The 23367-nt window shown below is 42.4% G+C and overlaps 1 protein-coding gene across 3 annotated transcripts in view; it reads left to right on the plus strand.

Moving 5' to 3' along the window:
* The window catches only part of wdpcp (WD repeat containing planar cell polarity effector), a 77754-nt gene that overhangs the window by 21064 nt on the left and 33323 nt on the right, over positions 1-23367 (plus strand). For all 3 annotated transcript variants that reach the window (XR_002665337.1, XM_022752937.1, XM_022752938.1), the window contains exons 4-11: positions 2308-2392; positions 6004-6048; positions 8889-8939; positions 10796-10866; positions 11961-12020; positions 12928-13042; positions 17828-17964; positions 21622-21813. Coding sequence is in view for 2 of the 3 variants with exons in the window: in XM_022752937.1 (XP_022608658.1) it covers positions 2332-2392; positions 6004-6048; positions 8889-8939; positions 10796-10866; positions 11961-12020; positions 12928-13042; positions 17828-17964; positions 21622-21813 (732 nt within the window). In the remaining variant the exon portion in view is untranslated. The remainder of the gene's footprint in view (positions 1-2307; positions 2393-6003; positions 6049-8888; positions 8940-10795; positions 10867-11960; positions 12021-12927; positions 13043-17827; positions 17965-21621; positions 21814-23367) is intronic.

The raw sequence follows: 23367 nt of genomic DNA on the forward strand, positions 1-23367 counted from the left end.
TACTGTATGCTGATCTGATGAAATTTACACTTTTAGTCTTTTACAATGGAAATATCCAGTATAATATAAATATAAGGTTTTATTGCTCTATAATATCAAAATCAGTTTGTATTCTTTGTTCAACATGACATTATGCCCCAGACAGTGAACCACGTCGGTTAAAGGATGTTTTGCTTGCCCAGACAAACTCATTGAAACCTTCTTTATGTATGCAGTTTAAAAATATGTTGAAGGTGAAATTAGCCTCTAACTCTAACAAATGTATGGGACATAAAAAGATGGTCCTAGTCAAGCTATGTGCAAGTGATAACAGTTCCCCAAAGACCAAACTTTTAAAAACATTGAACTTTGGAGAACTAGTAGTTGCAGTAGTATGAGTTGAATCAGTAGCAGTACTAGCAGTGAGTGGTGGTTTGCTCTAGTTTTGATAGCAGTTGTAGCTATGGTAATGCCATAGCTGTAGCATTGGTTAATAGTTGCTGCACTAACAGTATTAGTAGTGGTGGTAGTAGCAAAGTAACTAGTATTTAATTGCAACGTACCAAATACATCAGCAATATATAATAACGAGCCATCAATGCTACAGGGGAAACTCCACAGAGAGGACAGAAGTCACTGAAAAATATCATCAGTAATATTTTTCCTATACACAGAATACATTCTGCCAAACGAATGTTCCTGCAGATAACAGGGAATTTGTCTGCCAGTAAAACAAGCCCGACATTATCATAAACAAATTTGCAACATTAAAATATATACTGTAGATCCTCAGTGTGAACTATTTCACTATAACATGAGAACCATCTGCGTGTCAGTTGAACAGTTTTGCAGTCACAAATCCACTACACTAAACTAACAACTAACTCATTTACTGTAAGCATACACACAAAAATACATATGTTTACTTTCCTACGCAGACTTACCTCTGTGCATTTCTCATGAGGGCTGGTACAACTCCAAGATCAAATTAATTTCCACTAAAAAAAAACAAAAAGGTTCTTTGCTTTCACGTGTCAAGACAAGACAGGAGTTTTGTTTTCTTTCCATTTTTGCAGTAGTTTAACCCTTGTAGACTATCGCACAGTGGAGCCGGTTTTCTCTGGAAAAAAGCACTGGTGCTAATTCAAAACAAGGCAAAGATCGGCGTCAAATATATTCTGCAGTCCATGCAACTGACTAATTCATATGAAAATACTCACTCAGGGTTTAAACAATTTATTTAGAGACTAAATAACCAAATCCACCGAAACAGTGAAGCAAAATGAAGGTCGAGGGGCCCCTTCAAGGAGTAGCAGACAGACAAGTGTGTAGGAACACTACAGTGACACCAGAAACGGGAGATGCGTAGCCCACTGCATGATGATAAATCCAACTTTGTTTTCTGCTTTGCACAATACAGTTTTGAGTGTCTTAAATCTGCCCTCACATAAAACCCATTGTTGCCCTCCAGGAACCAAAGTTATCTGAGTGGAGAATAAAGTCTGTAATAAAGAAGGAGGGACAGCCAGCACATGCCATAGACCTGCTCTGTGTTGATTAGCTGATGTGAGGAATGCTGCCTGCTTTGTCTGAGCTGTCAGCCGCAAAGTGTGTGTCCGTCACTGCTCGTCTGTGATGTGTGAATGAAGCATCACCGCCCGTGACCTTGTCTCAGTGTCAGTCTGAGTTCATGTGCGTGTCTGTCTGTCGTTTTGTTACGTTGTTTTTAATTTGTCTTTGGGTCAAACTGTGAATTCACACCTGTAGAGATCCACCTTACTAGTAATACAGGTATAACAGGTACAGGAAGTGGTGCAACAAAATTGTTGTGTTGCAGCACACAATAACAACACTTTTTTAAAGAACACCGTCTACTACTACTACTCCAAACACCATTAGTACTACTGCTAGTCTACTGCTGCTATGCACAGTACAAATATGACTACAATGACAGTTTCTGCCGTCACAGTAAAATTGATGTTTATTCAGAGAAAAAATACCAAACTATATCAACTATATATATTTGTATTGATTGTTTTTCAGTTTTGCGATAGCAGTGCTGTCTAATATTACATACCTTTACCTCATTTTATAATATCTTCACGGTGCACCATTTTTAGTAACTGGCGATCACAACTGGTCGTCATAAAAATCTTGGTTGTATGTGAGCGCGTGTGCCTACATGCCATCTTTGTTTGACCCTTACACCTATTTATGTCAATCTATTATGTTGTCTCGTCAAGATATGCATCTGTGGTCATGTTTGGTCTGCCCTGTCTCTTTCTCCGTCTTACATTTGTTCTTTCTCTCACTTGCCCGTCTCTGCAGACTCGGGTTACACTCCTCCGTCAGATGGCGTTCTGCCTGGCTGAGCTGCACTTGTGGTCCACCAAGAGCTCACTCCAAGTCAAAGGTAGCACTTATCACCATGTTCAATCTACCTCTCTCTCTCTCTCTCTGTCGATTATTCTCTGCCTTTCTCCCTTCTCTTTTTCCTCTCACTCCGTCTTGCTCTGGCTTTCTGTCATCACTCACTTTGTTTTCACACCTTCTCCCCACCTCGGTATATCGACTTTAACAATCTGACTCTCAGTCAACACCAATTCTCCCCTTGTCTGTTTTCACTTTCTCTTTGCTCTCTTCAAATTCTCATCCTTTCAGTGTTGTTTATTGCATTGTACATGACATTCATCATAATGTTTTACCACGTGAAACTGTATTTGTACACTGATTAAAGTGTAATTTATTAGCGTGACCACAAGTAACTCAAGAAACAAGTGAATCATCTGTACAAAGAAAGAGAAAAAGTCGAAATCAGTGCCACAGAACCAGAGTTATTGTTTCTCTTTATTCCACACATTCTTCTTTCTCAAAACCAGGCGCCTGCGTTACCCACAATACCACGAAAAAAAGTTCAGTTTGAGACACTGATGTGTAAAATAAGAGATTTCCCCGTTAAGACGGAGATGCGTTTCATATTTGATAATAATTTTCCAGAAGCACAGCCATCACTGCCACATCACACCACATGACAGCCTACAGTAGTGTGAGCAGAAGTTTTAGACAAGCATCTTGGAGAACTTCCCACAGTCCACCTCAGTGTCTTCTGTCTCCATGTGATCGCAGACCGACTCCATGATGTTGAGATCAGGAAACTGTGGGGACCAGATCATCTTCTTCTCTCTGATAGTTTTATCTTATAGTTCTAGTAATAGATAGTTCTTTATGATTCTGGCTGTATGTTTGGGCTCATTGTCTTGCTGCAGACGATGCTTCCCTGATGCTATTGCATGATGGAGAAGGATCTAAAACATCTAAACCGCCTAAAACCTTTCCACAGTACTGTACATCTTCATATATTCATTGAGCTTTGTTAATTGCAGACCAAAGCTTCCCTGTTGAGCCAAGTGAGCAGGGTCTAAGTTTGACTTTTCTTCCAGTTTTTGTGTGTTTTCTTGCTCTCCACCTATCAGTCCATCTCTTCTGTCAGACGGAAATGCTCTGTTTCTCCATTTTCTTGTTTTCTCCTCCCTTCCATTCTGTCTTGTCTTTCACAGTCTGCTGAGCTTTAGACGAAGATAGTGTCTCTCGGAGGCTGACTGTGTTGTGTGTGTGTGTGTGTGTGTGTGTGTGTGTGTGTGTGTGTGTGTGTGTGTGTGTGTGTGTGTGTGTGTGTGAGTGCATTTGTGAGTGTGTGTCTATGTGTATACACTAAGGTACGGCAGGGTGTATATCCTAGGTGATGGTGACATATCCTTATTTGTTTGTTTTTTCCTGCTGTGTGTGTCTTCCGCTATCTTGGAAAAATGTGGATGGATACATCTGAGGGAAGAGGCCTGGTCGCTGAGGTGTGACGCTCCCTGTCACCCACCTTCCTTACATCATATACATCCGCCTCGAAAACAAAAACATAGATTCATAAAGGCAGCATCTCTAATGCCGTGTAACAAATGTTTTCCATAGCAGCCTTGACCACTGAGCAGATTCCCAGATGCAGTTGAAGTGCTTTGCTCAAAGAGACCTCAACACAAATCACTGCAGGAGGGAAAATAGTTCTACATTCATTAGACTAACACAGATTTTAAATGAAGATTCAGATTTGACCTGGTGTCCTATTTGTCTTGTTTCTCCTGCGGCCTTTGATGTTATGAAACCCAGTGGTTTATTACCTCCACCAAGGGGGTTATGTTTTCACCTGTGTCTGTTTGTTGGTTGGTTTGTTTGTTAGCAGGATTACGGAAAAAAAAAGCACTAAACTGATTTGCACCAGACGTGGTGGAGGGATGGAGCATGGGCCAGGGAAGAACTCATTAAAGTTTTGTGCCGATGTGTGAAACTTCTCACAATTTCTCAGGAAATAATGTTTGGATCTTGATGTAAAAAATCTGGAATATTTATGATGTTGAGATCTTTGACTTTGTACAGTTTGGTGCAGATCCAGTTACTACTCTGAATCTGGTGGAACAAAATGTTTGTCCTTGCAGAGGTATGTGCTCTACTGCTACTAACATTCTAGTTTAATCATTGTACTCTTCTGTGAACCAGTTTTTTTTTTGGCAAAAGATAAATGAAATCCTCCACAGTGACTCTACCTTGTTTGTCCTTACTTCCATAATAAGATAGTTAAGGTTTAGGATTTAGTAAAGACGAACTAGAGTTTGGGTTTGAATTAGGATTAGGTTTGGAGTGCTGTTGTTGTTGAATGAGGAATGAGTATGGAAATAAATATAGTTACTATACTATGGTATAAGTATTCTTCTGATACCAGACGAACTAAAACATTGCATGCTGTAATTGCTTGCCACCACGCTTTAGGCAACTTACTGTAGAGAAAATGAGTTACACACTATGGTGTTAGCAAACCGTTGTCTATGTACACATCCTGCAGAGATGGGTCAACATGAGCATCTCATCTGTGTCATGTCTCTGGCGTTTTTCTTGTCTCGGTCCAGTTTTCTCGCTTCTCTTATCTCTCGTATGGTCAACAAACTCCTGAGAAATGTATGGGTGTTTAGGTTGTTAGATGCTGGTCTGACTTCACTAGATGTTGTTTACCTTCTGCTTCATGTTGGGCCACTAAAAGTGGTGCAGAACTGGGTGTTAATTCAGTCATTTGATTCCATGTTAATGCCAAAACAAAATTGCTTTATACAGTTTCAACCGCTTTTATACAAATGGTTTAATGTGTGTATTTTGTGCTGGTGCAAATACAGAATGATTGTGCATGTTTGTTTAATACTTAAATCTCCATTAGCAAAACACTATCAACTTATAGAGCTGTGGCCGCATCTGTATCCAGGTACAGCACTGTGTGTGTGTGTGTGTGTGTGTGTGTGTGTGTGTGTGTTTGTGTCTGCCATCAGCTCTCTGGTTGTATTAGTGTGACCTGGCCTCAGGAGCAGCAGCAGCGGCAGCAACAGTAGTGGAGCGATAAAGAAACGATGTGTTGTGCGAATCCGAGTCTGGCTGCTTATGGTTTTGGGCCTGCAGGAATAACACTGACAAAAAAGGCTCGGCTCAGCAGTTTGTGTGTGTATGTGTGTATATCTATCAGTATTTCTGTTTGTGTATGTGTGTGTGTGTGTTTGTGTATGTTTATGTTTATGTGTATGTGTATGTGTATGTGTGTGTGTGTATGTGTGTGTTGCATGTATGTTGGACATATGTATTTTCTCTGTAGCTGTCCGCTGAGTCTGTGTGTTGACTTTTAAATGTATATGGTGCATGTGTGTAATTCAGAGAGTCTGTCCCTCAGGTGGCATGGGTTAAAGCACACTCCTGTCTTTATTAATACCCCTCTGCCCCCCTCCATGCTGGCTTGGACCCCCCAGCCCACCTTCCTGCATCCTCCTCCCTCACAGGGTCTTATCTAAACTGTGGCGCTGGCAGACGGGACAGGCCACTGGCTGATAGCGATTGTTTATCCCATGGTGCGAAATTGCTGATCTGTCTTCTGCTTTTCCCTGACAGCAAGATGTTCATCTCTCTCTCTCTCTCTCTCTCTCTCTCTCTTTCACCCCACAGATACAGATATTGGCACCTATCAGTACTACGATAAAGGAGAGCCAGGTAAATAGTGTTTATATTGGATGTCTGTTTGTGTTTAAGATAAGTTGCGTTTGTCTTGTTTTTGGAATGTATGGGATTTCCTTATATATGAAGAAGGGCTTTTTGCTGCCTCCTGTGCTCACGTAAGCGGCAAACACACACACACACACACACACACACACACACACACACACATACAGATTATTGGTCCTGCGTATTTCGGTGTCTTACACCCGTTAACCACACATATACTTTTCAACACAGAGGCTATTAGTATGTGGGATTTACACCCTAAAACCTTTATATACACATGCACATACCACACACACACACACACACACACACACACACACACATACACCCAGGTTATTAGGCCTCCGTGGTTCTATCTCTTACACTCCCAGTGTTCCTGTTGACCCGGGGTCCTGCCACACAGCGATAGGAAAACTAAACTGTTGACTTTCTCCTAGATCACATAGCAAGAGGCCCCATGTAGTCCAGCCTCATATTGCCTCAGGCCAGGAGGCTTCCCCTACCATCAGGAAGTGCTCAAATCACTCACCCACAGTCCCAGCAGTAGGGATAGGCTGTCTCATCATTTGTTTTTGTGTGTGTGTGTGTGTGTGTGTGTGTGTGTAGTCATTTTTATTTGTATGAAAATGATGCATCTTGCAGGTATTTTTGAATTTACACAGAGTGATCTGTCGAGGTTTCGCTTCATAGTACAAACCCTCAAAATTAGACTCTGTAGTATGTAATGCATATTCTACACTACCACTGGATACTGTTCAGTACAGAGAGTGGAGCACATACCGCACACTAGTGTGACTGAACTTTCACATGCACATGCCGGTGGATGGAAACACACTTACATGATGCATTTACCGTAGTGCACAAAGCCCATCTTGCTTTTCTTTCTCTCTTCTTAAAGACATGTACTAAGTCTGTCTTTGTTTTCATTTCTCTCCTTTTCACCATCAATTTTGTTTATTTTTTAGTCTCCTGCCATCTGCATTTTTTCCCTTTGTTACTACGCCTGTCTCATGTTTCTGCCTTTCATTGATTTCCTTCTCTTTGTCTCAGTTTTGTCTCTCACCATTTATATTTAGTTCTTTCTCACTTTGTGTACCGTATGTCTCTCTGCCTCTTCCTCTCTCTCTCATCATGGGGTTCTCTCCCTTCTCTCTCATCTGAGAAGCTGCCTTCTCTTTCATTCCAATGTTCAGTGGGGAGACGATGCTCTCTCTCCAAATCCTTTCATTTGGAGGATTACTAAAGTGTGGCTTGATATCAGAGTGGAGGGAGGAGAGGGGGAGGAGGGGTGAGACGGAGCAGAATCACCATCCAAAAGTATCACAACATTTTCACAGGGCGGTGTAACGATAGCTTAGGTCATGATTCGACTGCATATATAGTAGATTACATTAGATTAGGTTAAAATTTGCTCGTTTGATATTTTGTAGGGGCGCTGTGGCATTCGGCTTGAACAAATGTTGAAAAAGTGGGCGTGTGTTCAGCCAGACTGTGAGAAAAGTACATTTCATAACTAGAATGCCACTCAGTAGAGCGCATACCTCCGCCAAAGCCCAACATTTCCCTCCACCAGATCCGGATTATTATCTGAATCAGCCCCAGATTGTTCTAACTCATAAATCTCACCACATCATAATTATGTCCATACATTATTTCCTGAGAAATTTATGAAAATGTCAAAAAAAAAATGCCTCTTAATTTTAAGGGAAGTGATTAAAAAAAAAAAAAACCCTGGATCTGCTCCTTTGACTAGATGCGCCCCAGAAATGAATGGGTTCCTCCCTGACCCACGTCCCACCCCTCCACCAAGTTAGGTACAAATCTAACATCTATCTTTCAATACTTGAAAGCATAACCTCCTTGCTGCCTTAATGTTTTGCCTCTTATTACACAATGGTCTCACAAAAAAGCCTCTAAAAACCTGCCTTCAAATCTTTATTATTTCTTTATATTCATGACTAAATAAGCAACAATAAGAAAAAACTGAGAGCTAAAGAAGTAGTAGTAGCAGTAAGAAGCTGATTCTGAAAATATCTAAGCTATTTAAGCTGAAGTCAACGTTTTGTTCCAGTTTATTAGGTACACCTAGCTAAAACTAATGCAGTCTAATACAATACATCTTTGCCTCATAAGGGTTGTAAGTTTCAGTTATTGTTGTTTGTGGTGCCTTTGAATTGTATTGCATCAGACTGGTAGGTGTTGCAGCCTTCGTGATGTTGGGACTCATTTAAGGACTGCTGCTTTAGACTGCGTTGGTTTTAGCTAAGTGTACCTAATAAACTGGTGACTGGGAGTATGTGTGTGATGTTGCTCTTGCTTTGACATTCACACGATCATTTGGAAGATGTCAAAACACAGACAACAGTCATACACTGCCCTGGAAAAGTTAAATGACAGTTCCACTTCTCCCCACTAGAGGGAGACCTAGGCTCATTGGAGCGACTCCGGGGGTACCCCTGCTGCCAACCCCCCCTACCCAACCTTCCCCACCCAGCCCCAGAGCAGGTGCCCATGTCTGGTCCTGTCTGGCCCCTCACCCCCTTATCTGATTAATACTACTAATCCTAGAGGTGTTCCTGCCTGCCAGAGAGGCCGGCCACCAGACTGGCCACTTTCTTGCTCACAGTGACCGAGCCATGAGGCGCTGCTCTGGGGTTGCAGTTTGCCAACACAGCCCCTTAGAGCTAAGGGGGTGTTTGAGCTCCAGCTTAGTTTTCTGTTCCTCTTTATCTAAATCATATAGAGCCTAGAATCATTAATCCTCACACCATGCTCTTGTCATACGTTGTATAATCAAACCCTTCATTTGGCCTCTTTATTGTTCCCAGCCATTTCCTTGGAGCATCACTACTACAATGAGAAACTCCAGTTCAGTGAAGGTGAGTTTCCAACAGAGACATCAGAGTGATTGAGACAATTCTATTCTTCATATCCACCCGAGTGTGTGTGTGTGGGTGGGTGTGGGTGTGTGTGTGTGTGTGTGTTTGGGTCCTACTCATCTCACCAGTGGATGTACATCTTCCAGAAATCTCCATCCTAGTCAGTCCACTGTCTTACTTCCTCTATTCTCTCTCTCTCCCTCCCTCTCTCTCTTCCCCTTGCTCTCTCTGCTTTTCACCCAGTAGTGGAATACAAACACCCTTATCAGGAGACGAACACTCATCCCCCTGCCCTCCCCTCCCTCCCCTCTCCCCTGACCCCCCCCCACCACCACCACCACCACCCTCCACCCTCCCCACCCTCATTTGCATGCATCTATTTACCTCCTCTTCCCACTCATTCTTAATAGAGAACCACACTCCTTAATGGTTCGTTTCAGTAAAGATGAAAAGGGAGACTGTAAAATAAACAGACAGGAGAGTGATTGCACCACATTGAAAACAGCAGTGATTCTTCTTCGTCTTCCCTTTTTTTTTTTTTTTCTTCCCACTGAACTTCATGTATATGCGTGGGGCAGAAGCAGATGCACATATTCAATTAGCTGTTTTTTTTTTTTTTTTTTCCACATCCTTCCCTCCCTGTGTTTAACCACTAGAGATGGAGGGGAAAAGGGAGAGCTGGGAAATTAAAATGAAGGGGCCTTGGTGTAGTACGTGTTGAGATATGTGCTGCTAACTGTGAGGTTGCATTTGGGAGATAACTCAAGAGCGCCAAAAGTCCTCACGATTAAATATTTGCTTCTCCTCGAGGACTACGCAGTGTTTTGAAGGGACATTTTGCTTTCAGTTGAATATTCTCACTCCTTAGGTGCAGCTACATCAATCTGTGAGCAGCAGGCTTAAGACTTTCTTTGCTTTGGGGACACAGCACTCACAAATGTAAAGCTTGTAACTTCGTCGATGTCGTTTATGAATCCTGAATTTCTACAGTCATATTTTTTTTTTTGCAGCAAATGGTTTTGCGTTCCATGATCTTTTTTACATTTATGATGTTGTGTAACTTCCTGGTCACAAGCACGTAATTGTACGGTTGACATTTTGGACAGGAAGTAGATAAGAGCTTCCCGCCGCCATATTAGATGTGCTAAGTTTTGATCATTTCATTAAACTCGCCCATAAATGTCTAAATAACCAGGTTCCTCAGTGACCTAGTGGTTCGGAAACACAGGGTGCATCTGCGGGCGGGGGGGAACCTTAAGGTGCCCCTTTCGTAAATCCTCATTTTTATGTTCGGGGGAAACAATATGTTGAACTCCTCATCCAGAGAATTTAACACAGATCATTTAAACTCAAGCTGAAGTCATGAATGAGCTGGTTGTTGTCGTTGAGATTTATGTTGTGTTTTGTGCTTTTCCTATGACTTGAGCAATTGATTGATTATCAAAAGTTTTCTTTTGATTGACCGGTTGATTAATAAACTAACTAATACTTATCAGGACTCAGGATTTGTTTTTCTGCAGTCAAAACGGAGCTAAAGGTCATGAGTTCTTAAAAAGGTTCCTATTAAACGTGAACTCATTATTCTGTTTATATTTATGAACACATTCAGCATTGCATTTTGCCTCATGTACCTGCGTCTCTTCATTCCACCTGACCTTGTTGACCACCTTTTGTTTCCCATTCGCCCCACCTTCATACTTAGATCTCAACCCAGATATAAAGTTCAACCCTTTTTCCCCTTTCCGGGCTCCTGAATTCCCATGAGTACCTTTTTTAAAAAATTATTTCTCCTGTGTCCATGTTTAAAAGTTCAAGTCACATGATCCTCTGATTCTTCTCGTGTTTTTCCTCCATAGCTCGAGGCTATTCGTGGACCCCCAGGAACCGCCGACCAGAGAAGCTACGTGATTCGCTGAAGGAGCTTGAGGTACCCGCCTACTCCGTTCAACCTCACCCCACCTACCCACCCACCGTCCCACCATCCCTCCCGCGCGCCCNCCCTTTCCGAAACGGCCGATTGATTAACAAATAGGGGCATTCTCTCTCTTTTCTCCCTCTCCCTTCACTCTCCCTGTCGTTCCCGTTTGTTCTCCTCTCTCCCTCTCCTCTCTCATCACCTCTCTTTTGGCTGAGCTCTGTCATCGAGGGGGATATTTGAGGGGATCAGGGGGCTGCAGGCTGCCCCCTCATCCCTTCTCTTCCTCCCTCCTTCTCTTCCTCCTCCTTCCCTTCCTCTCCCTTCATTCATCCCCCTCTTCCTCCGCCCTTTCCTCCCCCTCTCTTCCCCTCTGTACTTGTGGCAGTACAGACCTAGCTTTGTTTGCTGGAACCTGTCTGTGGCTGTTACACACACACACACACACACACACACACACACACACTCACACACACACACACACACACACTCCACCCATCCACCTCCCTCCTCTCACCCGTAACCATTGTCTGAAACTAGAAACACCCCAGCTCACCTCCACAACCCACCCTCCTCCTCCCTCTCCGTCCCTCTCTCCTCCCATCCAATCACCCCAGCTGGGTTTGGAATGTGGCAGGAATGACCGACCGTACACACACACACGCACACACACACACACACACAAGCAGTCCTTACCTGCATCCTCTTTCAACTCTCTCCCACCCCTACGTTAGCGGGAACTGCTGCAGTGGCCACCTGTGGCGGCAAGTGTCCAGTACTGTCTACCACCAAGATTATTAATGCCAGTATGAGCGACGTTGGTATTACAAAAAGATGGAAACTTACTGAATTGTTACATAAAATTTCACAGTTTCATAACTTCAGTAGAGGCAAGCAGATATCATTTTTTTCTGCTCTATTTCCAAACATGAAATATAGGTTTTCCGTATTTATTGGCAGGTTTAAACCCAATTCTATGTTTCTCCGAGCTTCATCTGGTTTGTGTTTTTGTGTTTGGGTGGTTGGGCTCCAGTACACCTCTGTTTGTTCTTTTTCTCTCACTCTCTCTCTGTCTTTCTCTCTGTTTATCCACCGTGCTCATTCAGGAACTGTTGCAGACCAACACCTGTGTTCACACCAGATGGAGAAACAAGCACTGCTGCCAGGTACACACCCTCCTCAGCCCACCACCTTCTGTACACGCACACACATAAACACACACACACACACACACACACACACACACACACACACACACACACACACACACACACTTCTTTCCAGGTTCAGGTAGTGGCAGAAGCTGAATGTACGTTCCCTGGTCTGCCCAAACCAGGCCATTTCAAGCTAATAGGAAACATCTAAAACACTGTCAGCATAATTATAATGTGAGACTTTTGATCCTTTTAGGCTAATTCTCTTGTTGCTCGCCCAGGTAAAAACAAGCCTCCCTTTTTGGACGTGTGTAATGTTTGATATGATGGTTGCTTGGTATAAAATTGCCGCATGTCTTATGCCAAAGCAAGCTCATTTCCTTAACCAAACGTTGGAGGTCATTGAATAGTGACTAACTCTGTTATTCAAGTCAGTCTGAGAACCCTGCTGAAGGCTGGTACAGTCAAATCAATTTAATTTATGTAGCACAATATCATGAATTTGCCTCAGTGGGTTTCGCAGTCTGTACAGTACATGACTCTCTCTACCCTTAGACCCTCTATTCAGATAAGAAAAAAGATTGTAAGAAGTTCCTGGAAGAGCAACAGAGGTGGGATCCTTCTTCCAGGACGGACAGACACGCAATCGATGGTGTGTGTCCACAGAACAGAGCGAAGATATAATATGGAAAATCAGGATGACAGTATTGGATGATCCTAATGGCCATTTTCTACTCACCCACAGTCCGACAGACGCCATGTTTGTGTGTCTGAATGCAGTTTTAAGGACAAAGGACACGTAGTTTGTGTTTCAGTGACAGTCTGAATATTCGGTTTGAGCTTTAACTACTTTTACACAGGTGAAATAAGAAAACTTTGTGTGTGTGTGTGTGTGTGTGTGTGTGTGTTTACCCTGCAGTTGATGCTGAGCAGTGGAGTACTGGTGACCCTGACCCTAAGTGGACCTCAACTTGAACAAGTCTGTGTAGACCGCACATTAGTGGGCCGACTGCCAGCCAACACCATCACTGATGGTTAGTTACACAAACACACACACACACTCTCTCTCTCTCACTCTCTCTCTCTATAAATGAATTCCTACTAATGTGGTTGGTCAGGCGTTTATTTGTTTAAAAATATTTTTTACTCTTTAATTCAACACTGGTACCCAGTGCGTGAAAGCCTTGAGACATCTCTGACTGTGATGTTGGTTACCTTGGTGCCACTGATGGTAATTAGTGCTGTTGCATAAGCAACATGCGTATTATGGCAGTAAAGAATGCTTTCCCCTGTATTTTTGCGATTTTTGAATTCACTGAATGAAATCATGATTTGAATATTCCAGAGGTTCCTGTGGTTCAAGCAGATTTAAGGACACAAACATCAGTGTTTCCCCCACATGGCTGGGCTTCCTATCTCTGCACACAGCCACACACACAAACAAACAGAGACATTTGTATTCAAATGTTCAGTATTTTTAAACCAACAAAACAATCACACACACACACACACACACGCACACACACACATACATACATACATACATGCATGTCACATTGTCAGCACTGACGCAGTGCTTACACCTGCTTGCCACATATGGAGCTTGACATGTACCACACACACACACACACACACACACGCAGACTCGCCACTCTCCTCACCACTTTGTCACGCAAACACTCCCTCACACACACACACGCACGCCGCCCTGCTCACATGGCAGGTGCCACAGGTGAGCGTGGCGACTCTGCTAGCTAATTGCGGGCAAATCCTTTTGTGCTGTGTGTGTCCAGGGGCCTTCCCTTAAGAGCATCCATCAGTGTTTTTCCTCCATCGTGCGTTCCTCCAGGGAGCACCGCCCCCCTCGCGCTGCGCTCTCTCGCTCTGCAGACCTGGCAGGAGAGAATAAGGGGCCGTGGACACCGGCCCAAATCTGCTAATTATTTCTTTCTTTCTGTATCAATTATTTGTTCATAACACCACCCTCCCCGCTTCCGCCCAGGGTCTCCAGACACCTGATAAAGCCCCCGTAGTGCACACACTCACATACTCTCTCACGTACACACATACAGACGTACACACACTTGTTCTCACACAAATACATATGTAATTACAAACGCACAGACTTTTTTTTTTTTTTTTTTATGCAGACGAACAAGCACTTACAGTATGTCCACACTCACATTTACAGGCATACACTGGAGCACACATGCACACACCCACACACAATGACACACACTGAGGTACACACATACACACCCACACACACCCAAGAACACATACACCCACTCACCTCCCGCTGCGCTCCATTCAAAGCCTCAGAGGCACTAATTATTAGAGTAATGGTTGTGAGAGGGTGGGTTCCGGGGATTGTGTGTGAGCGGTGGGGGTGTATGTGTTGAATATGGCGGGGGGGGCTGGGGGGGGGGTTGGTAGGTTAGAGGCTGTTCTCACATCTGTCACTTGTTAAATTAGCCTGAGACAATTAGAGTAGAGAGCCGGACCACATCACACCGTTCACCACATTTACAACATACAATTATTGAAACAGTTCACAATTACAATCAAGGTGTGACTGGTGTAAGTGTGTGTGTGTGTGTGTGTGTGGTGTTGTGACATATGCTACTGTGTGTGACTTATCATTGTCTATATACTGTATATTTGTATAGTAACGGGGCAATGTCTGATCAATTTTAAAAAAGTCAAATATAGGGCTCAAACCAACAATTATTTTTCATTTCATTTTTCCAACTAATCGATTCATCATTTTGTCTACGAATTCAGAAAGTATTAAAAAAAAAAAACATCCATAAAACTTTCAAGATCCAAAACTAATGTCCTTCAATTGCTTGTTTTGTCCAACCAACAATTCAATACCCAAAAATATTTCATTTACAATCATATATAATAAAAAACATGTGGCAATTTCTCTGGAAGCAGCAAATATTTGGGCATTTCTGCTTGAAAAATGACTGAAACTAAAACTCAATTATCAAAATACTTTCACATTCATTTTCTTTTAATCAACAAATTGTCGCAGCTCTAGTCAAATCTTAAATTAAAATGTAAGTCACTGTGTAATGACGGAGAATTAATTTTCATTTTCTGCACAGGATTTGACAAGTTTCTTAAACAAAGGGTTTGTCAGTATTTGAATGCTGACGAAAATCCCTTTTCTGATTTGCACGGATTGAATTGAGTGTTTGGCCTGGTGGGTTTTTCGTGAGACTACAAGCAACAGCAGCCAGGTCTGCTTTTGTTTCTCGATGTGACAAAGCAGCGCTTACTGTCCGCTCTTAAACTTCGTCTCCTCAATGCCGGTTACATGCGTGTTCTTACCATGAGCTCTGATTGCATCATACAAAGCAGTAGATTACATATATTTTACACCATCAGAGTATTACCAGCTTCCTTTGGCCGATGGCTGGGCCAAGCTGCGCATATGCTCCACGATTAAGCATCCTTAAGTGATTTTTCATAGCCGGTTTCATTTACCCATGTTTAAATGTGCTTTGGTTAAGCCCATTGGCCTCTTATGTCAACATGCTGCTGAGGAGATGGCATTAAATGGATTTAGCCGACTATCTTTGTGCGTGTGTGTTTCTGTCTGTGTGTACGAGGTGAGACCGTGTACATGCTGTAACATGTGGTTGGTTTGTTTTGTGTCTGTGAATGCGAACTCACAATGTGAATTGTTGTGTGGCACTGCACATGTGTAATGCGCATGTAGGCTCGCATGTGTGAATGTATATGTAGCTATTTGTGGGTAAGTATGAATGTGTACACCATGTGTAAGCGTGTCTGTGTGTGTCTGAGGGGGTGTATCATGGTGGGTCATGAAGGTCTGGCCCTTAATGCCAAATCAGCCACCTGGTCCCAGATTGGGCCACAGCCTGGTTTCATATCCCCTCCTTCATTTGGGAATGAATGGGATTAATCCTAATCCCGTTTATAGACACCCATAGAGATCAATACTAAACTGCATTTAACTTGATTTGTCTGTAATCTATTACAAAGACGCTTACCATTGCATTAAATGTTGTTTCGGAAAGCCATGGCAACATTAATGGCTGTATTTTGTATTGGTTTAAGCCTTGAACCAGTTTTCATTACAAATGCTTTATAATCCAACTTCAGCATAGGGACAGACTGACTCAATTGACCTGATTTAAGATGCTAGTTTTTTCTGTATTTCCAAGCAATGTTTCACTTCCCTCATGAATATTTGCATATTAATTTGAAATTTTCACACAACAGGATGATTTGAAGTGTAATCATACCAATACCCACACGTTTATAAATACACACATGCCATGGTTAATTGCCGGTTAGATTTCTAAATCTCGGGGTGCAGCCTTACTCGTTCAACTCAAAGCAGGATATCTGAGAGACATGTGTAACAACCCCCCTTCCTTTCCATTTAATTGGTTTCATAAACAGATTAATTTGAAGGAGAGGGGGGCTTAATTGCTAATCAGCGTTTCCATGCAGCTCCTGAAGAGTTGAACAGGATCAAGTTTCTACCACAAAAAGGCCTCAGAGCCTGCAGTGCGCTGACAGGAGGGGAAGAGAGAGGAGAACAGGAGACGAAGGAGATACAAAGAACACAGGAGGCCGTGGAGAAGAGAAGAGAGGATGAGGAAAGGTGGAAGGAGGAGACCGGGAAACTAGACGGAGAGAAAAGTAAGGGACAAGAGAGGGAAAGAAAAGACGAGGAAGAAGAAAGAACGGAAAGGCAGACGGAAAGAAACAAACTTCTCTCCTCCTACTCCAAACTAATCAACATGAAATTATACAATATAACATGGATATTGATAAATGGAACTGTAGTATGATGAAGTGATAACACATCTAGAAAGTTAGTTGTTTCCCAGGCATCCAAAGAGCAACATATAGATTCACAAACACACAAGACACAGTGTCTACAAGACTTCATGCAAACAGCAGAGGGAGGGTGAAAGACTTAAACTTGGCATCACATTTCTTCAGCTATGTTCTTATCAAACCATCAAGTTGAATTTTAATGTTTCCTTCAGTTGGGTGGAAGTCACAAGGCCAAATGACAGAAACATCTCTGCAACGTTATCTGACTAACTGGAAGAATCTTCTTAATTTCACCCACGATGAAGAGCCTTTATCATGATCTTACACTGTATATGCTGTACAGTATACACTGCACAAGGAGGCTGAATCTTTATCAGTTATCCAGTGACAGCTGCACACAAAGATGGCCCGCCTCCAACACGTACATTTCAAAATAAAAGTACACAATAAAAATGAAACATAGCAGCAAAACAGCAAATAAAAAACATATAAATGTCACAAAATACCATCAAAAAAATTTGTATAGATTTTAAAACCTGGGTTAGTATTAAAGATTCTAATACAGTTAAAAACTAAACTCCAAAAGCTTTATTAAATGACTAAAAGCTTAAGCTAAAATATTAATTTTAATTCCCTTTGGATGTAAGCCTCTGAGATAATAAATCCAGAAAGTCTCTAAGTTTATGAAATGACATTAATGTTCCCCCTTCTGGCGTCCAGGATGGTCTCATCAATACCAGTAAAATCAATCGATGAATCTTTGGCCTCTGAAAAATGTCCGAAACTCCTTTGCTCCTGGAAGCTAAGAGAATATAGACATGCACAAGAAAATATGGACAATATGTGAATTGTTATTCTTTATTATTAAGGGGTAGTAATCAATGCATGTATCGTTATGTTTTATCATGATTTATGGCAGTGTTAGGAAGACGGTGGAGTTGTTCTTTGTCTTCAATCATGACATGAAGTGATATATGTGGTGATGTCATTCCCAGCGGTGCTGAGTGACAGGCTGATTCTGCTGTCCTTCCTGGAGCAGAGCCAAGTGGCTGCAGTCTACCTCCACAAAAAGAACCAGGACTCCCCAGAGAGCGGCAAGCGAACAGACAAACTCTCACCCTCTGAAATCAAGGTACAGTAGGAGTCGAAGGCATTGATGGAGCCTTCTACTGAAGGCATGAGTAATGTGATGTGTGTTAACGTTGGTGTTTCTAAGAGAGAGTAGAAAGTAACAGAGTCAAAAGAAGGAGGAGACCAAGAGACAGCAGAGACAAAAAAGGTGTTAACTTGTCGTTTCAATTCACTGTCCAACTCATTTCTTCATCGTACCTGATGGCCAACATTTCCAAAATGTTTTTCTTGTATTTCACATTTAATCAGATGCTTTTTTTCTGGCTGAGATCAAGTGAAAGCTGGAAACAAGAAACACGTAGTACAAATTAGTTTTTTCAGCAGCAGCAGTATACATGAATTGCCATAATAATCATTGATTAGAAACATGTATAAAAGTTAGAATACGGTTTCTTATATAAATAATATAAAGTCGCAAATGTACTAAAGCTTTGGAAGCCGGTCTGTTTGAGATTTTGAGTTTTTGCAGGTTGAGGTACCTGCTTGGTCTTTGTTACATTATTGAGTTCTTCTTATACAAATGAGCACTTCAGACATTTCACATGTAAGGATGCAATTTTAAAGCAATATCCTTAATTGATAATCTCCCCCGTTAACAATCACAACTTATGAAACACAGAGGTCTTTTTCTATAAATTCAATGTTTGTTGTAAAATTTAAAGAGTAAATTAAGTTACTTGAATTACAAAAATTAACACAAAATAGTTTAAAATTGCAAAGCCTCCTCTCCCATCTGTCACCACTCAACAACTGGCCAAACAAAATCCAAACTATTTAGCATTGCAAAACAATGCTGCGCAACTTCATTGTAGAACATACATTAGATCAGACTCAACGCATTGGACCTACTTTTCCTCCATTGAAAGGGAGCCTTCAATAATAAATAACCTATAATAATAAGGTTACCCAAATCTCCCCACATTACACTCCAGTTCTACTGGTTTTATGTTAGATAATAAAGACTCATAACTCATCTACATGATGGGCGTGACTTGTGCTTTGTTCACTGCTAGTACAGCTGTTGGAAACACCTTCTCAGTGACAGATGTCCCGGGGATGCACAAATACTGTTCTCTCTTTCATAGCTGCACACTGTCAGAATCTATCCTAGTCCCTCTTTTCACATTTTATATTTTTACATTTATTTTCTGTGATATCCATGTATCCGAATCATCTGGCCCAGTACAACCTTTAAACAATGGGTGTTTGTCCAATTTCTGTTAGTATGTTTGTGAACAACAGGTAGGTTTAGTGTGATCAGCATGGGATTACGGCTTTTACTGTGGGATCAATGTGCCCAGGTCGCCTCTTATTCTCTACGTCTCTCCCGTTTCTGTCTATTAATCTCTCATAAAGATGTGTATAGAGAGGCAGTCTGATCTGGAGGTGTTTTGTAGGTGGTAGTAACAGGTCTGATTATGTGTTGTCCTGTTCTTCCCTCCCCCAAAACAAAACCTCACTGTGTCCTCCTTCACTAGCTGGCTAACCGCTAACCCTGGCATTATCACATTACTGCCAGGCCCTTTTGTTAAAGTGTGTGTGGGTGCGTGGGTGCATGTGCATGTTGGTGTGTATAAAGGCAATCGTTCCTGCCGTGCGTCTGTCTCCAGAAGAAATCCTGATAAGACACCGCCCCACCACCACCACCTTAACACATAGACATTCATTCAACCACCACCCCACACCTCTGTCAGTGCATGTGCATGCAACCTGCAACATACACACACGTGTGCACACGCACACTCAACTACCCATCCCCCATCACAAACACACACAGGCACATACACATCGCCCTGGTCCAGTGGGCTAAGCTGGAGAAGGGAGAGTGGGGGGCATTGAGGGGGAGGCTAAACTAATCCGGCCCACAGAAAGTGGTTTTTGATTATTGCTGACCAGCAAACGCCAGCAGAAAAAAAAAAACTAGAAGAGGGAAAAGATGGGCAGGGGTGGAGGGGGTGTTCGGGGGGGTAGAGATAGAGTGTGTTATTAACCCAGTGATTTTCTGATTTTTTTTTTTCTTTCCCATTTCTAATCTGTTAGTGATCTCCCGTTCAGCTGTTTGGGGCAACTCTTTGTTCCCTTTATCATCAGATGTACTTCCATCATTTTCATTCGTCTCTGTATTTTGTGTCCAAAGCAAATTCCCCCCCCAAGGGGGCAAGAAGGGCAGACATGGACCACTGAACCTGAAATCTGCTCTACTCATACAGTACAGCTTGTCGATATACTAATTTCTGCATGTTCCTGGGCTTTTAAACCTTTTCTGTATTGAGGATTATATGTTTTTTTAATTTAATTTCTAAAGACATTCCTGTATTCCCACTTTTGACAACATACCTATTTAGTGGGATTTTGATTTTACATCTGACTGCTCTTTTCCTGGGTTTCAAATATTTATTTTGACACAAATCTCCCATTGATCTATTACAAAAAAAAATTCCAATTATTCTTTCTGTTTCTCTCCTTATGTATGCTTTTTGTTTTGTCCTTCATTCATGCCTTAATTCAAGCATGATTTATTCTTCTATTCCCTGTCACCCCTCTTCCCTCTTTCTTACCCTTCTGTCCAAATCCAAACATTCTGCTTTTTCTTCATTACCACCCATTATTCATCTCTCTTCTTCCTCCTTCACCTCTGTCCTCCCTCTATCTGTCAGGTCCTCTGCACCATGACAAAGGTCATGGACACGTGTGTTTGTGTGTGTGTGTGTGTGTGTGTGTGTGTGTGTGTGTGTGTGTGTGTGTGTTTGGGTGTGTCCTAATGTATGCATTTTAGCCATCGACTCTGGGAGCTGGTTCATTGTGTTAGTGAGTGTGACTGGAGATAAAGAGTGTATGAAAGGCCTGTATGGATATCAGGCTGCATGTGCTCGTGCCCGTGTGTGTGTGTGCGTCCGTGTGTGTGTGTGTGCGTGTGTGGGTGACGAGGGAATGAGCTGTGGTGTATATGAAAGGCAAAGTCACAGTGTAAGACCTGCAATTTCACTTTCTTTAAAAAGTGCTTCTGGATAGAGCACTGTATGTTAAATGGTGTGTGTGTGTGTGTGTGTGTGTGTGTGTGTGTGTGTGTGTGTGTGTGTGTGTGTGTGTGTTGGTGTTTGCTCTTAGTATGTCTATAAAAGTGTGTGTTTACATGCCATTTTATGTATGTACTTGTGTGTTTGTGTGTATACATGCATGCATGCATTCATGTATGTGTGTGTGTGTGTGTGTGTGTGTGTGTGTGTGTGTGTGTGTGTGTGTGTGTGTTTCTGTGCGAGCGTGTGTGCCCCAAGCGCCACGAGAGCTCATTACCGTGCGTCTCTTTGTTGTGGCCTGTAGAGCGTGGCAGACCTTCCCAAAAATATGCACATCACTAAAACAACAAGCCCGACAGAACAAAACACACACAGACATTAATAATGGAAGATAAAAAACAACCTCAGACATCGACACAAACAGCATCAGGGAAGGACAGGAGAGTGATATTTGGGGCTACAGCTGCAGAAGTTTCAGAGCCCTCAGGAGTCGAGACAGGTCAGACAGGTGAATCCAAATGGACGAATCTTTACGACGGTCTGATAACTTCTCCTTCTTCATAGGACATTTTTTTTTACCGTTTGGGTGTGTCTGCCAGTGTTGATCTTTAAAGTGTCTAAATTTGAGTTTCCATGTGCAGGTGGTGTGTGCGGAGGTGAGCGGATGGGGTCGTAGGCTCCACAGACACGTGTGTCTCAACCGTCTGCAGGATGTGGCGCTCTGCTGGTGGAACCTGGATGAGCCTGGTGACGAGCTGTGGCCCTGGACTCCCACAAACACACACAGGAACAACCTGGTGCTGCTCAGCTGCTCACCTGCCGAAGGCCTCAAGGTAAACGTATACTTACAGTCCAGAACGCAAGTATTTGGAGAGATGTGCATTTTTTCTTTTTCAGATTCTGTGTCTCAGCTTTCATTTCAGTTCTTTCACATCAATATAGAGACAACTGTGGGAGAAAGAACTCTTTTAACACATAGTGCCCAAAGTTTAGGAGTTCAAAAGTAATTGGACGGTTACACATGAAGTCGAAATCATCATATTTGATATCTCCTGGAAAATCCTGCTGAAGCCTTTGACCAACAGGCATCAGCAGACTCCCCTGGTGATGCTCTCTCAGACCTTCACTGCAGGTTTGTTGTGGGGTCTCTCTGCCTTTAGTCTGGTCTTCAGTTAGTGGAATGCAGCTCACTCGGATCGGGATCGGGTGATTGATGCGTCCAGTCGAGGATAGTCCACCTCGTCACCCTGAAAAGCTCTTGACAGCTCCGGACAAGTTTAGGATGGTTGTCCTGCTGAGTGATGAAATATTGTCCAATGAGTTTTGATGCATTCGGCAGAATCTGAACACACAGACTGCTCCTGTTTACCTCTGCGTTCACCCTGTTGCTTCTGTCAGCAGTGACATCATCAATAAATGCCAGTTTGCCAGCTCCAGTGGCAGCCTTACATGCCCAAGCCATAACAGAGGTATGGACACTACGTATTGAGAGGGTTGCATCTACCACACTTTCCATATTGATTTAAAACCGAAATCAAAGTTGAGACTCGTCTGTCGTACGTATTAATCTGACTTGTTTCTTCACGCTGAAAGTCATCTGATGACGAGGCCTGCCAGAAATCTCTTATGGAGATTTGTCGGGCACTTCCACCTGGAAGGAGACCGCAGGCCCAGAACACACTGTAAGGGTTAATTATCCCACCTGGCCTGGGACATCACCTTCAGATCTCCTAGGATCTGCTTCGCTGGTTGCCACGGCAACACAGACATCGATGAGTGACTGAAACCAGATGGATGAATGTAGAAGTAACAGAAATGCGATGTTCACTGAAGATTTTTCAAACTGGACGCTGAGATTTTTCTTCCAAATTTCTTTTTTAACTCGGGCTAGTAGAGGAATTTAAAGAATATACTTAAGTCACTGATACAGTTTACAATTGCGTGTAATGGACAGAAATATAAAAACAATGCTTACAACTTCAATAATTCTGTAATAATGTAATAACACTAGTGTTTTGTTGTAGTTTTGTTTTGTTTGTTTTTTTTAGTTTAGAAACGCCTCTCACCTGCTCGTTGCTCTTCCTGACACCTTCAGCAGCTGATAAGGTGAAAGCCACGGAGGCGGTTGTTTGTGTTGTGGCATGAGACACTGAAAACGCTGCTTACCGGCTCTTTCAAGTTCAGCTCTCATTATAAGCATTCATCACAGGACTTTACAGAGAACAAGCTACGCTAAATCTAACTAATCAACAGTCATTAATTGCAGTGATTCGATACAGTATACAAAACAAGTGAAGCAAAGACACAGGAAAAAAAGAAGCCATCACAAACATTCTTAACTTTAAAGCTTTTTAATACCTTTCAGTGCCGTTTGAAGCCACAAATCA

This window comes from Seriola dumerili, unplaced genomic scaffold (assembly GCF_002260705.1).
Source record: "Seriola dumerili isolate Sdu_G_001 unplaced genomic scaffold, Sdu_1.0 BDQW01000187.1, whole genome shotgun sequence".
NCBI lineage: Eukaryota > Metazoa > Chordata > Actinopteri > Carangiformes > Carangidae > Seriola > Seriola dumerili.